Raw genomic sequence first — 15,947 nt, 5'->3', positions numbered from 1 at the left:
ACAGAACACAGTCTAGGGGCATCCTTACCATTAGTGCTGGAAAGATCTTCCTCATGGGGCTGGAAGCTGTTTAGCAGAGAAATCAGCCACGGCCAAATGCTAGAAATCAAAAGAAGATAGTTTCCACTTGTCATGGTATGTCTGAACTGGAATTCTACTGATTGTACCAATTAAATATGGAGACCTATGACAGAGTTGAAATCCAACTCAGCACAACTGCTTCCAAGAATGGATAACATTATCAAGATTTTTGGCATCCCTCCCTCACTGCAAAATTCTTTCAAAAGGCAGTATAAGATAACCAGAGAACCCAGTTTCTTGTCTCCAAATTCTGGAAGTATGGCAAGTGCATGTACCAGCTAGAGAGAAACAAACCACAGGTGTCACTTGATTTTAAAATATTATACTAGGGGAATGAGTTCACAGCATTTATTTGTAGTTCGTACTTTCCACTTCAAAGCTGACTCTTCTCAAGAGAACATATCTGAAAATCAGGTCAGAGACAAAATACTTCTGTAAGATATAGTTAGGGTTGAGCAGACTCATTACTTCTAAAAACCTTAACAGAATATTGTAGTTCTAGAAGTAGATGTTGGAACATCAGGAAGTCCTAAGTTCAGGTTGGATTTAAGTTGAACACTGAACTACCTTCACTCTACATGCATGACCTGCTAAAGCTGGTGCAATGACTGGAAATACCACTCTGTTTCAATTTCAAATCTGAGAACTACTCTATGGGGCACGTATAAAGTGAGGCAATTGTTTGAGAATGAAATAAAGTCCTCTGATTTTACAACAGAGGGGGAAATAGTGGATATCTGTCTATCTATGGATAGTCAGGTCTTATTAATAAAAGTGTAGTGAGGTACACAAGTGTGGGCATATGGGTGCCATGGCAACAGTGAGATGGAAGGGTTGGACTGATTCAGCACTCTGTGGTATGCCTTTATTCTCTGGGGCCCCAACTGTTTTTGCAGATTTTTTTAAAAATAAAGGAAAGCATAAGTTGGCAAATAATCTTTCAAATGTAAAGCTGTGTCTGCAGACAGACTGAAAATAGCTTGAATAGAGATGTGAAATACTCCATTATCTCAATAGCGCGTTAACATTTAATTGCCATCAACAGGCTTAAAATCAACCACTGATAACCATTTTGCTACTTGTTTTGCAAGCACATGGTACTCTGATTGCTAGATGAGCTTGAATGGAGCACAGTACTATTACACTCCCCAACCCTCCAAATCTGACTCATGGTGAGATATAAAAATATCACAGTAGTAGTGGAAATGGAAGAAAGTGAAGAAAAGTTCTGATGGGTAAGACACAGGCATATTCCAGGAGGATGAATTCTAGTTGGGTCTGTGGCTAAACAGATTACTTGCTATTTAGGGCTGGTCCACACTAAGCCCCCAGTTCGAACTAAGATACGCAACTTCAGCTACATGAATAACGTAGCTGAAGTCGAAGTATCTTAGTTCGAACTTAAAGGTACTTACCGCGGGTCCACACGCGGCAGGCAGGCTCCCCCGTCGACTCCGCCTACTCCTCTCGCGGAGCAGGATTACCGGTGTCGACGGCGAGCACTTCCGGGATCGATTTATCGCGTCTAGACAAGACACGATAAATCGATCCCAGAAGATCGATTGCTTGCCGCCGAACCAGCGGGTAAGTATAAACGTACCCTAAGAAATGTAGTCCGCATTTGTGCTCGTGTATGGCTGCTTTTGTAGAGCATAGGGCAGGGGTGGCCAAACTTACTGACCCTCTGAGCCGCATACGACAATCTTCAGAAGTTTGAGAGCCATGGCACACCTAGACGGGGCTCGGGGTTTCAACCCTGCTCCTGCTGAAGCCCCAAGCCCCGGCAGGTGCACCTGTGGGGCCGAAGCCCTGAGACCCCTCTCCTCACTGGACAGAAGCCTCTACCCCACCACTCCGCTGCAAGGCAGAGGGCCCAAGCCGCTCCCGCCGCAGTCTGGTAGGTGGAGAATTGGGGGGAATGGAGCTCCACGAGCCGCACCTTACTGGTAGAAGAGTCGAATGTGGCTCACAAGCCTCAGTTTGGCCACCCTGGCATAGGGCTTGTAAGAAATGTATGAAATTTTATAACATTCTAATAAGTTTAGCAAATTAAAATACAGTATAAGGATTTGTCAAAGTTTGTGAATTTCCTCAGTCTTATTTTAAAATACTGATCATGAAAATACTCTGTATATTATTTTCTTCCAGCTATATTGTCCTATAGTTATAGGAGTGAAGCAAAAGTGATGCATTTAAATTCAGTGAAACAATACAGGTTGAAATGAAGATCAGATAAATCAAGAATTACTCAGAGAAGCCTAAATTCCTTTAACCAGAATGGTCCAGGTAAAGGAGCTTACAAAACACCATTAGCCGTACTGACAGAGCTTATAGCCACCTTGAACTTGAGCAGATTGGTTAACTGAGCTTGCAGCTCTATTAGCATAGAAGAATTTAGTGACTCCAGCAGATACTTGCTGAGGGTTAAAAAACCTGAATAGCCTGTAAAACACATCCTGCAGCATGGACTCCTACAGTAGCCATATTGGAAATAACCTGCATCCTGATCCCATCTCACGTTTCACAATCCACCTCTCGCCCCTACAATTGAGCTCAAGGAATTCTTAAAACTCTGTCTCTGAAGGCATGGCTCTGGCCTGGAGACTCCTTCCAGTTGTATGGCTCCCCTCATGGACAAACACTTGCAAACTGGGCTACAAAACAGGAGTTAGTATCTTTTCACTACCAGTGTTAACTACCAAGTACAGTGTGCGCAAAAGTGCAAGGGGCTGGCACCAGTAAAAAGAAAGACGAGTTATGTGTCAGATGAAGGAGAAAGTATTTCCTACCATATTCTAGGCAGTTTCACCAAACAACCCCCAAGTTTTGTTGCCTCAAGGGAGTGAGGTGGGGAGCAGAGATTAAAGAATACTAATCCATTTCAAATTTTCGTTGTGCCTAATTTGTCAGGGTCCCACTTAAACTTTACAAGTGTACCAGTAATATTATTTATATTGCAGTTCACTTGCCTCCTGTGACAGACCCCCTCATCTCCCCTTCCCTCTGGCAGTCAATGCCTTGGATTAACATTTATATCCTGTAGGAACTGGCATCAATTCTGTGAAAGCAATAGGCATTCTAAGTCAAAGGCATGCTGTAGCGGAGTGGACACCGCTCCTGCCCTGAAGGGCTTGAAATCAGCCCTGAAGGAGGGCTGCAGGGGTAAAAGCAGCCCTGGAGAGGGCTGCAGCTCTAAAAGCTGGGCTGATTAGGGGAAGCGGCTGCAGCTGGGCCACACCCCAATCAGGCCCAGCTGGCCCCTATAAGAGGCAGTGAGCCAGGAGCCCAGACATCACTCTCTCTGCCTTCAGAGAGAGAAGGGCCTGGCACAAGGGAGCTTAACCAGACACCTAGATTGGGAGCAGGGCTGGGGAAGGGCCAGAGGAGCTGGGAGCTCCGGCCTAGGAAAGCCCAAGGCTGCAGGCCTGGCAAGGCCTAGTAGGTGTAGAGTTGCAGGCGGCAGCCCATGGGTAGGCAGAGGCAGCAGGTCCGAACCCCTTTGCCTGTGATGAGTGGCTGATACTGCAGTCTGCCCCAGTGAACGAGGGCTAGATGGAGACTGGGCAGTAGCCAAGACTGAGGCAAAGTGGGGATAGTGGGTGGGGGTTCCCCTGGGAAGGGGAGACCCAGAACTGTGGGGGTACTGCCAGGGGGCAGCACCCGGCGGAAAAGGGGCACCGGGGTCCTGGGAGGGACACGGGGCCAGTGGCAAGGTGGATCACCGGCCTGCAGAGGGCGCTCCAAGGCTGGGAAATCTAATTCCCAAGGACGACCAGCAGGAGGCGCCGCAGCAGTGAGACCCACGCCCTACACATGCCCAGAGCTCTCAGAATGAATCTGACCTTTTCAGTAAATCTTAGTCATTATCTAACACATGATGGATTGAAACACAAACATGTATCCTGAAGGTAGGTCAGCGACTTTTCCTGAATGGCTACTGAGATTGGTGGATGTAAAAATGTTGATTTTGTAAGTCCATCAAATCCTCTTTGATCTAATCTAAGTAACAAACCCTCATTCTGTTTGTATGGTAGGGCGTGAGGGGAATAGAGGTGGAGTATAAATATCATCAGTGTAGTTCTCATCCACGATACTTGCCATACTTTCAACATGCCTTTTGAAATAAATTAATAAAATCTTTACTAACAGTAGATGTCTGCTTTAGCTATTTTGGAGTCTGGTATGTGAGTGTAAAATGTTTAAAACAAACAAACTTTGGAAACTATTTTAAGTAGGCCTCCTAAGTGCACTGGCTGCTGTCTTCAGGCAACAGATAGAGGTGGCAAGGAACCAGATTGTGAAGAACCACACACTAGAATTGGTATATTTTATGGATATTTCTTTTCCTATCTGGGATTAAAGATTCCTGCCTTGGGGTAATATGGTTTCAGCAGAAGAAAAATCTGTATCAGCCGTTTAAGGTAAGATCCATTATCCACAAGAAAAAGCACATAAATCTTAAGGGTGGGAACTTGTGTATTTCTGCATTTTTCAGAGTACAGAAAATTCTAAATCTGCATGTTAAAGTACAAGGATTATTTCTCCAATGAGTCCAAGAATAAGTACAGTTAAGACCGATGGACCAAATAAATAGGACAGGGATACTCGCAGCTTTACTATATAATAGGAAGGCCTCAGAAGTATGACTAGGACAGTGGTTCTCAACCTTTTTCATTTACGGACCCCTTTGGACATTTCTAATGGAGGTGCGGACCCCTTTGGAAATCTACTGTCTGTATATACAGTTGAATTCTGTTCAGTCAGTTTTCAGTGTAAGTCTTTCATGGACCCCTTAGACATAATCCGCAGACCACAGGTTGAGAACCACTGCACTAGAGTATTACAAAGATGGAGAGACACAACATATACAGGTTTCAGGAGAACCAATGAAGAGAAAAAAGGCAAAAGTGGTTTTTTATCCTAAAGGAAGCTTTTTGTTCTTAGCAGTACCGTGAGAAAAACTTTAAAGAGACATGGTTCAGCTTGAATTTTTAAAATTGACAAATTTATTAAAATCCAAGGATGATACAGGACTTTAACAGAATGTCTATTTAATTCTTTTTAAAATATTGTACAAGAGTTTGTTCCCTGTTGATATGAGTTTTCAGCAAAGAGACACTGATTACTACAAAGAGCTGTCAAATGCACAACTTGAACTAGAAAGAGAAAAAATAAGGTTATTTCACCAAGTTTTCAGTTATATTAATCTTAGCTGTTGCTTGCAACTAACGAAAGTATAACAATCAGACCAGCGTGATCAAGTTGATGTTGCCCCTTCACTACGAGAATAGGAGCATGTAGACAAATTGAGCAAAAGTGAGGGATTTTTAAGTAGGGCTCTGTGTCCTACCTTCTCACTACAGAATTCAGAACTTTTTACTTTGAGGGGAAAAAGGAATAGTACACGTTGATTTGTTCTGAGGGAAGGAGGGAAAGATCATGTCTGATGGATGAAGGAGGTATCCATATACAGGGAAAAAAAATTTACTATCAAAGATGATTTTGAAAGAATGGATTACTTACCTTACAGTAAGTATGGTTGTTAGAGATGTGCACCAGGAGTGGAATCCATTTTGACAACACATGTGCCTCATGCACACATGATTAGACTCTTTTGGCCAGCAGTGTTCGTTGGGGCTGTGCTTGTCCCCTACATGCTCTCATACCTTCACCCAAAGGCATAAACAGCAAAGCAGGCCCAAATGTCCCTGAGTTCCTTCACCAGTTCAGAGCCCTAGAGGAGTAGGACTCCATAGTAGTGGGGAAGGAGTGCAGGTCATGGAATCTAGGTGGACAACACATCTTGAAGATGTCATGTAAGTTACTGTAATGTAAGTAACCATTCTCTCTTCTTTGAGTGATTGTCCACATGAATTCTACTCCAGGTGACAAACAGCAGTTGTCTGTTAGCTTGGATGTGGGTACTAGGAGTCTTACTTGAACAATGAATGGAGAACAGCCCTAAAATAAGCAGCATCTGATCTGGAAGCCTCCACCAAAGAATAGTGTCTTGTAAATGAGTGAACCATGCATGCAGCCCACCATACAAACTTCAGAAATAGGAACAGTTAGCATAGGATGCCTGATGTCTAGCAGAATGAGCTCTAATGCGGCTAGGTGGATCTAACTCACTCATAATATGTTCTTTTACAGTTGAAGACGAGCTAAGAATCTCAAAGGATAGTGCCTAACCCTTCACTCATTTTCTCTACGAAGGCCACAGTTTAGGTATGTTCCTAAAATATTTTTATCCTGTTAAGGTAGTCTTACAATCTCTTTAATACATCAAGTTTATGAAATTTAGTTTCCCCCGAGACTGAGCGAGTCTTGGGGAAGAAAACAAAGATGAATAAATAGATACACAAAAACATTTTAAACAACTTTGGGCAGGAACTTGGGATGAGACCTGAGAGTGACCCTTTCCTTATGAAACACAGCGTAAGAAAGCCCTGTCCTGAGGGCCTGAATCTCTACTACCCTTCAAACAGATGTAATGGCTACTAGAAAGGCAGTCTTCATAGCTAGGTGGCAGAGGGAACAGATTGCTAAGAACTCAAAGGAGGGGACCCATCAACCTTTTAATGTTATAGAGGTCCTAAAAAGGGAGCTCCCAAACTGGGGGAAAGCATGAATCTAGCCACTGTAGGGTGAGAAAATAGTGTGATTCTGGATAGGAAAGTGATATGCAGATATTGCAGCTTGTGGAACTGACAAAGTCCAGCTTTTGGGGATAATAAATAGTCCGATATTGCTGGGAGACTTCTAGTCCTAATGCCAGAATAGAAAACTTTCTACTTGGCTACGAGTCAATGTAGTTGAGGCTTTCCTGCTTTGGAACAGAATGTTCTAAACTTCTACTGAACAGCTTTTTCTGGTGGATGTTAGCGAGCCAGCATCCAGGCTATTAACAATACTGGGTGAAAGATCTAATCACTGTGCTGTGAGACTATGTTGCGCAGGACAGGCAAAGTGATCTGGGGCTCCACGGAGAGGTTCATCAGATCCGAATACTGGAACTCCTTGGCCCATGCAGGGGCTATCACAATTGATCCAACATCTTGCCTCAGGTTTCTCAGGTCCCTCAAGGATATTAGGGGAAAGCATACATTAGTCCCAGTGTCCAGGGGATGAGAAAGGAATCTGAGAGCCCAGAATGGAGCAGAACACTTGGCATTTATTTTCTGACCTGTGGCAAATAGGTTAATTGATGGGTATCTCCACTTGCAAAAAAATGCTCTGAAATACTGGGTCCTTGACTGACCACTTGTGATTGTCTGAGAACTGCCTGGTGAGGTGATCTTCTAGCAAGTTCTGATGCTTGGATGATGCAGGGCCAGTGACATCAGTGGGTAAGGAATAGAGCTGAATGCTCTCTTGTGCAGATGACCTAACTCCTCCTTTACTGCTGACATAATATATAACTGTGGTGGTGTTTGTTAGCACTTGGACTGTAAATCCCAGGAGTAGAGGCAAGAATGCTTTGCATGCCTGGCAAATGGCTCTGAGTTCCAGGACATTTATGTGCAGACAAACTTCTTGAGAGGACCACAGGCCCGGTGTTTGAAGGTGACTTACATGAACTCTCCAAATCCCTCAATGGAACCATCTGTCCCCAGAGTCTTGGTAGGTAGAGGTGCAGCAAAGAGTACTTCCTTGTACACTTGAAGTGGGTCCGTCCACTAGTTTAATGAGGAGAGGACTTCTTGTGGGACCATGATCATCAGATCCATGAGGTGTCTGCTGAATGTGGATTTTTCTTTGTTGACTTTGAGCTTTAGTGTGGCAAAGAACATTAAGGTTATTTGAACTGCATTGGCCACCTGCTTTGCTGAACTTCCTTAGATCAACCCTTCAAGGGGATATGAATAAACTCCTCAGCAAATGAGCTGCTATGACTACCAGGTTCTTGGTGAACACTCTCAATGCAGAGAAAGACTAAAGGACAGAACCCTGGTAATGAGATGTTCCTACTAGGAATCTGAGGGATTTCAGATTCAGATACAAGGTGTATATTGTTGAGACACCAAAAAAATCTAGAATGGGCTGCCAACCCTCTTTCTTTAGAAAGAATAAATAATGAGAATTAAAAACCCCAACTGCCCCTGAATTCTAAATCTCCCACCACATCTTGGAGCAGTGGAAGAATCCACCCTCTTGCTTCAACCGTATCTTGAGAGGGGTTCCTGAAGAGGGACAGGGAAGCTGAGTGGGGAGTAGGAAGAAAATGGAATTGTATGCAATACCAGTTGCTGACAATCTCTCAGACCCACTTCATACCCCAATGTGTCCAGCAGGGCTATGACTGATAAGCATTTGTATACTGAATCAGTGGACACTGGAGAATACCAGGGACCCATACACTCCCCTGCTCAAAGAGAAATCTTTGGAGTCCATCCCTGAGTCCCATTGTACTTACTGGGTTCCGGGAAGTGGGCGGGCAAAGCCTGCCCACTGCTAAAGGATCCCCGCCCCCAGCCTAAGGGGAGGACCCACAGGGCCTGAAACCCAAATGATTACGGGGGACAACTAAAGTAATAACAGGGACAGGAGTGCGGTCAAAGGATCAAAAGAAGGGAACCTGATGGGGACACCGAGCAGAGAACCCCAGACAGTGCCCACTGCTCCTCAAAGGTGTCAAGGGAGCCAGTGGACAGAGTCCCATTGTAGATGGGTAGGGGAAGTATACTGTATTGATCTCTCAACTGCTGTATGCAGTACCATGATTTAGGTGGCCACAAGTCTAGTTTGCACTGCTGAGGGGAATCCAGTACAATCCCAGAAAGGGTAATTCAGTACCAGGTCCACAGACAGGTCACTCACACTGCCAAAAAAGACCACAGGTTTCAGAGTGGTAACCGTGTTACTCTGTATCAGCAAAAACAATTAGGAGTCGCAGTGGCACTTTAGAGACTAACCAATTTATTTGGGCATAAGCTTTCGTGGGCTAGAACCCACTTCATCGGATGCATGAAGTGAAAAATACAGGAGCAAATATAAATACATGAAAGGGTGGGGGTTGCTTTACCAAGTGTGACGTCAGTCTAACGAGATAAATCAATTAACCGCAGGATACCAAGTGAGGAAAAATAACTTTTGAAGTGGTAAGAGAGTGGCCCATTACAGACAGTTGACAAGAAGGTGTGACTAACAGTAAGGAGAAATTAGTATTGGGGAAATTAAGTTTAGGTTTTGTAATGACCCAAACACTCCCAGTCTTTATTCAGGCCTAATCTGGTGGTACCCAGTTTGCAAATTAATTCCAGTTCTGCAGCTTCACGTTGGAGTCTGTTTTTGAAGGTTTTTTGTTGAAGAATTGACACTTTTAGGTCTGTTATTAGTGACCAGAGAGATTGAAGTGTTCTTCTACGGGTTTTTGAATGTTATGATTCCTGATGTCAGATTTGTGTCCATTTATTCTTTTGCGTAGAGACTGTCCGGTCTGGCCAATGTACAATGTACAGAGGGGCACTGCTGGCACATGATGGCATATATCACATTGGTAGATATGCAGGTGAACGAGCCCTGGATGGTGTGGCTGATGTGGTTAGGTCCTATCATGGTGTCCCTTGAATAGGTATGTGGACAGAGTTGGCACCAGGGTTTGTAGCAGGGTTTGGTTCTTGGGTTGGTGTTTTTGTTGTGTGGTGTGTAGTTGCTGGTGAGTATTTGCTTCAGGTTGGGGGACTGTCTGAGTGTGTGCAGGGTACAGAGAGTGAGGAAGAGTCTGTATGAGAGGAAAGGCAATCCGCAGATACTCTTTTCATAGCCAGTAACAAGATTCCAGAGGAATCCATCTTGGGCTATTTGGATGCCATTGGCTGTGGCACTTGAAACAAGTTAGACACATGTTGACTCTTGTGTCTTGGTTCTGAGGATGTCTAGTCTTGTCTCTGGAGTGTCAAGCTCCTTCCTACCTGTGTGTGAAGAAGTCAACAACTGGATTGAAGCTGACAACTGGTGCCTTAGACATCTTAGCCCTGGAGCTCAGGATGAAATCCCAGCTGGCGTGGGCATGAGCTGAGAAAGACTGAGCCTTAGCCACATCCTTCTCTGTGTCTGAGGAGGCTTTCACTGAAGTACTCCAGAAGAAGTAACTAAGCAGGCACCCCTAACCTTCTGAGTCTGCCTGGAACAAGAGCAGCAAATAAAGCAATGGTCAGGGATATGACATTTGCCTAAACAAAATAGCCACTTAGACTGTTGAATGGAATAGCAGCACCACAGAGTGGCATTCCTAAAGCCCAGAGATTTAACATCTACCATAACAGCTCAAGTCTCCGTAAAAATGGAAGGGGAGAGGAGGCAGATCCAAGCCTATTATCTATGAAAAATTAGTAAAAGAAAGTAGTAAAAAAATACTTTAAAACCAACAGGCAATCTAAAAGTTAACAACCTGACAACTGTATAACCTAAACCACTCACTGCAACTGAACTGAAGAGAAGCAGGCAGACTGAAAGGATTCCATCTCTCTGCCAAGTGTGGTAAGAAAGAACTTGAGTAGGTATTGGGGGTTAGGTGGAGATGGAAAGAACCTGCAAGTTGTAGAAACAGATAGCCAGAAGAATCTGATGCATCTGCAGTAAAAGAGGAATCCATGTGGACAACCCATCAACGAAGAACTTAATATCTGTCAATTTTACTTAATTTTAACTCAAGTTTTTTTTCCATAAGCCTCTTTTAAAAAACCCTTAAAATTACACTTGCAGTTTATAAAAGGAAACTGAACATATGATGGAACAACTTGAAAAACTGTTGAACTCAGATTTCCTTTTCATTATCCTGAGCCTGTGATTTGGCAAAATGAAGCATGGAGTGATGTCTTTATCTTTTGAAGTAGGAAGATTATGGAAAGATAAAAATTTCCCTAAGCTATTTTTTTTTAAATTTTGAGTGACTGTTGGAGATAACACTTTTTAAGGGCAGATTTCAAAGCACTTTGTCAAATAGGGATTATAGTGCTTACTCCCCACTGCAATCAGGGAACTGAGGTGCAGAGCGAGGTTAAGTGACTTGCCCAAGGCCACTCAATTAGGGGCTGAGCAAGGAACAGACTCTATATCTCCAGACTCCCAGTTCTATGCTATACCCACTGCTTTTGTAGGGCTCTGTCCGTTGTGGCCACTTACCCCCAGGATGACAGCAGCCTTCTCTTTATTAAGGTATACAATATTCTATTCTTACTGTGAAGATTAACATTTATTCAGGCAGTGCCAATCAATCCAGTCACTGTACTTCATCTTGGTTTTTTTAAGACATCCCAAGAAAAGTATTTATACATGTATGTCAATAATAGCCACTTAGATGTTGAAAAAAAAAATCATCCATAGAGCCAAACAAAATTAAACAATTGCTGTAGTTATAGAATAGACTGGGCAGTGCCACAAAAAGCCTATAATTATGGTACTACAGGCATAGAGTAGAGCAACACCATGAGATGCTCTCTGTGCTGACCTTCAGTACAAAATTGAAGATTGAGAGAATCTTGGATTCTAGCAACATCCAAGCCTCAATGTATGACTATGGGAAAATCATTTTACAGCCATCTGTCTCAGTACATCTAACTGAGCGAGTACAAAAAACCAACACAGATTACTGGGTGAGGTTGTTTGGCTTATGTTATGCAGGAGTCAGACTAGATGTTTCAAATGGTCCCTTCTAGCCTTAAAAAAACCAAAAAAAACCCCCTATGAATAAAATCTAAAAACAATGGTTACATATTTGCAAATACTGTATATAGTTTAACACCCAGAACCCTCACTTTTCTTTACAAAAATTCTGTACTTTTAAAAACCTCAGTGTCTGTAAATGAACAGTTAAGGGACCCAGTCTATTTCTTCACTACCATTAATCCTTCTTTAGTCACTATCACCTTACACAACTGAAAAGTTAAAAGAAAAAATTGTATCAAAAGAGAGACTCACTACTGTCTTTCATCAACTACTGGCTCCTGGAAGACACTGGGTCTAAGTTTCAGCCAGTCTGTCGAGACCTTTACAGCAGGAAGCGGGTATGCACCCCAAGACTCTTCCTGGAAGTCATTCTGCAGTGGACACTTGCACAGGACTCCAAGAAAGGAAACTGAAAGGACAACATAGAGGAATCCATAACAACTTTTAAAACTGAGCAACAATCTAATTAAGAAGTGTTACACCATAAATCACTATTTTGAAGGGCTATTTATTTAGAACAAACCACCCTACTGATTTTAGTTTAAAGATTCCACTGGCAGATCATAATATCTTATTTTCAATGTACTACTTCTTACCACAAAGTTCAGCCATTAGCTTTTTGAATTGTTTTTCCTAAAAAGGCTCTGTTGACAACTGAAGAGAGGTGGTAGATTCAGTAGGACAAATAGGTAAGTATCTCCTTACAAGTGAATCAAAGAGAAAAAAACAGAAAACTGAATGGGGGGTGGTGGGGAGAACACAATCCATTTTAAATGTATACTATAAGGAAGCAAAGAACAAAAAAAAATGTGGAGTCTCAGTACTTACTGAAGAGGGCAAGTAGCTGTGTCCAGCAGAGCTGCTCATCCTGGCTGTAACTATGCTGTTCAGTTTCATTGCTAAAATCTCGCAGATGATGCAGTTGAAACAGGTTGATGACAGTAATATGAACTAACTGCTGAGAGTTGAAGGCTTTTTGGAATAACAACCTCTGTAACAAAGAAATATATACAAGTGTGTGTACTGTAACCCAGAAAGAATGCATTTGAAAGGGTTAGTTGACTGACATTTCAGATTTGTGGTTACTATTGTACTGCATTAGCAATGGTTCAGCCATTGGGGAGTAGGCACTCATCCTAAATGTTTTTCAAGTGCTATTAGATAATTCCTAATAGCAAATTATCCCTCCAACGCAAACATACACTTAAGACTGCACAGGAAGGGCTCAGTTAAGTCTGACAGACTTTGCTAGACCTCAACACCTGTACACATAACATGGAATGTACTGTGGGGGACTGGCCCACTCCATGTAGTTTAAATGTAACATGCAATAGAGTCATTACATTAAAATGTGTGACTATGCAAACTGCACAGAAACATACCAGCTAATCTTTCTCCCTTTCAAAAAATGAAACAGTAGCAAATGTAGTGTCATGATTAAGATTTTTACAGATAAATCAGGTAAATCAACCATGATGTATGGTTATGCATTATGAGTGTTTCCATATTTAATCCCATGGGACAGAACTATTAATAGTGATGAAAATCGCACATGATGTTTACAAAAATTATCTTGCTTCACTAAGTACAGTAACACTAGACACCTGCCATTCTTTGGCAGATGAAGACTAACTTTAAACCTTTCTGATGCACTGTGATAAGGACTGATATCCAATCTAGCACCACAATCAATTTAGACGACAACAACAAAAATCACATAATGAGCTAAAGTTAGTTGCCTAAGTGGAAAAATGACTTTTCTGAGCCCCATGCCCAGTTTTGTTTTTTGCCTAAGAGCATATAGCACCCTAGATTCTACAACTGGAGTCAGAAGCGTAATGAGACTGCTGGTCTTGTTGAACAGTCCTAACCCTATAATTTTGGATGTAAAGAGAGCTTCGAGTTTAGCAGCATGACCAACCACACAGTACCGTACAGCTGAAAATATTTCTGAAAATATAGCTCATTGTAATTCATCGGTTTCCTGACATCCAGAAGGCTGAGCTGTTAAATGCCCATTTTGCTTCAGTCTTCACTAAAAAGGTTAATCATGACCAGATACTCAATGCAGTTAATATTAACAAGGAGAAAGGAATGCAAGCCAACACAGGGAACGAACAAATTAAGTTAGATATATTCAGCAGGGCCTGATGAAATTCATCCTAGGGTATTGAAAGAACTAGCTGAAGCAATCTCAGAACCATTAGCAATTATCTTTGAGAGCTCACGAAGGATGGGTGAGGTTCCAGAGTACTGAAGGCCAAACATAGTACCTATCTTTAAAAAGGGGAACAAAAAGAGGACCTGGGGAATTATAGACCAGTCAAGCCTAACTGGCCCAGCAGATAGGGGAAAGCAGTAGATATGATATATCTTAATTTTAGTAAAGCTTTTGACAGTCCACCAGGACATTCTCATAAGCAAACAAGGGAAAGAAGTCTACATACAATTACTATACAGTGGTTGCACAACTGGTTGAAAGACCATAACCAAAGAGTAGTTATCAATAGTTCGCTGTCAAAGTGGAAGAATGTATCTAGTGGGTCCCACAGTGGTCAGTCCTGGGTCCGATACTATTCAATATTTTCATTAATGACTTGGATAAAGGAATGGAAAGTATTCTTATAAAATTTGTGGGTGACACCAAGCTGAGAGGGTTGCAAGGAGGACAGGATTAGAATTCAAAACTACCTTGACAAATTGGGGAATTAGTCTGAAATCAACAAGATGAAATTCATTAAAAACAAGTGCAAAGAAAAAAAAAAATCAAATGCACCACTACAAAATGGGGAATAACTGGCTAGTAATCCTGAAGAGGATCTCGAGGTTACATTGGATCACAAATTGAATACGAGTCGACACTGTAATGCAGTTGCGAAAAAAGCTAATATAATTCTGGGGCGTATTACCAGGAATGTCATATCTATGACACAGGAGGTAATTGTCCCACTCTGCTTGGCACAGGTGGGGCCCTAAGCTGGAGTACTGGCCAATTATAGGTGCCATACTTTAGGAAAGATGAGGACAAACTGGAGAGAGTCCAGAAGAGAGGAACAAAAATGATAAAAGGTTTAAAAAAACCTGACATATGAGGAAATGTTAAAAAGACTGGGCTTTTTAGTCTTCAGAAAAATAGACTGAGGAAAACCTGATAGTCTTCAAATATATTAAGGGCAGTTATAAAAAGGACAGTGATCGATTGTTCTCCAAGTGCAGTGAAAGTAGGACAAGTAGTAATCGGCTTAATCTGCAGCAAAGGAGATTTAGGTTAGATATTAGGAAAAAACTATAAGGACAGTCAAGCTCTAGAATAGGCTTCCAAGGGAGGTTGTGGACTCATTGGAGGTTTTTAAGAACAGGTTGGACAAACACCTGCCAGGGATGGTCTAGGTTTACTTGGTGCTGCCTCATTGTAGGGTGCCGGACTTGACATCTAAAGGTCCTTCCCAGCCATAGGTATCTACGATTTCATGCTTCACTTCACAACCCAGCTAGATGAAATGATTTTCTTATATCATGGGGAGGAGGAAGCTAAAATTATTCAGCTCAGTGTAGCAAATGCCATGTTTCAGAACATGTTGCTTATATATACAGCACAATGTAGTGCACAAAGTCAGGGTGTAATTAGTTCTTGCACACCTTGGACCGCAGAGCCTTCCATATGCCTGAGCACTGTACATAATTACTAATAAGCATTCTGGAAAGTATCATTTATAAAATGGCTGAAATTAGGAAAAGAACCAGTGATGAACAGTTGGAGGGGCAGTGGGAAGGTTTGTTGTGGTTTTAAATTTTATCTAGCTAAGTCACATTGTCTGGAGTAAAAATAAAAAAGCTCATCTATTTAAATTAGAGAATGTAGCAGTTTTAAACTTATGAGCTACGTGCTTAATTACTGGTTACTCTTACTTTGCAGAGGAGACATCTCAGTTCTGAATGGTTCCACTCCATGCACGGAACTGAAGGCTTTCAAAACACTGCTTTCAAGTGTAAACTTTGCCAGCAGGAGAGGCAGGCAGCTTGAGCAGGGTTAAAACATTCTTAACTACTACTAAAGAGTAAATGTAGGAAATCAAAGAAGGAAGCTCTTCGTTCAGAGTTTACTAAAGAATTTAAAGAAGACTCCTCTCAGACGAAACAGTAGGAGTTGGGAGAAATTGCTTTTCACAAAATCTCTTGCGATCATCCGGTTCAAG

General features: G+C 42.2%; 1 protein-coding gene across 2 annotated transcripts in view; it reads right to left on the bottom strand.

Annotated features, from left to right (window-relative positions):
• LOC113407224 (protein SMG7) overlaps positions 1–15,947 on the bottom strand; it is a 100,884-nt gene that overhangs the window by 26,214 nt on the left and 58,723 nt on the right. For both annotated transcript variants that reach the window (XM_026655451.2, XM_026655452.2), the window contains exons 9-11: positions 12,580–12,742; positions 12,004–12,160; positions 29–99 (exon numbers count right to left, since the gene is read on the bottom strand). In XM_026655451.2, the coding sequence (XP_026511236.1) occupies positions 29–99; positions 12,004–12,160; positions 12,580–12,742 (391 nt within the window). The remainder of the gene's footprint in view (positions 1–28; positions 100–12,003; positions 12,161–12,579; positions 12,743–15,947) is intronic.

Source organism: Terrapene carolina, unplaced genomic scaffold (genome assembly GCF_002925995.2).
Source record: "Terrapene carolina triunguis isolate 2854851 unplaced genomic scaffold, T_m_triunguis-2.0 Scaffold210, whole genome shotgun sequence".
Lineage (NCBI taxonomy): Eukaryota > Metazoa > Chordata > Testudines > Emydidae > Terrapene > Terrapene triunguis.
This window is presented reverse-complemented; position numbering and strand designations above follow the sequence as displayed.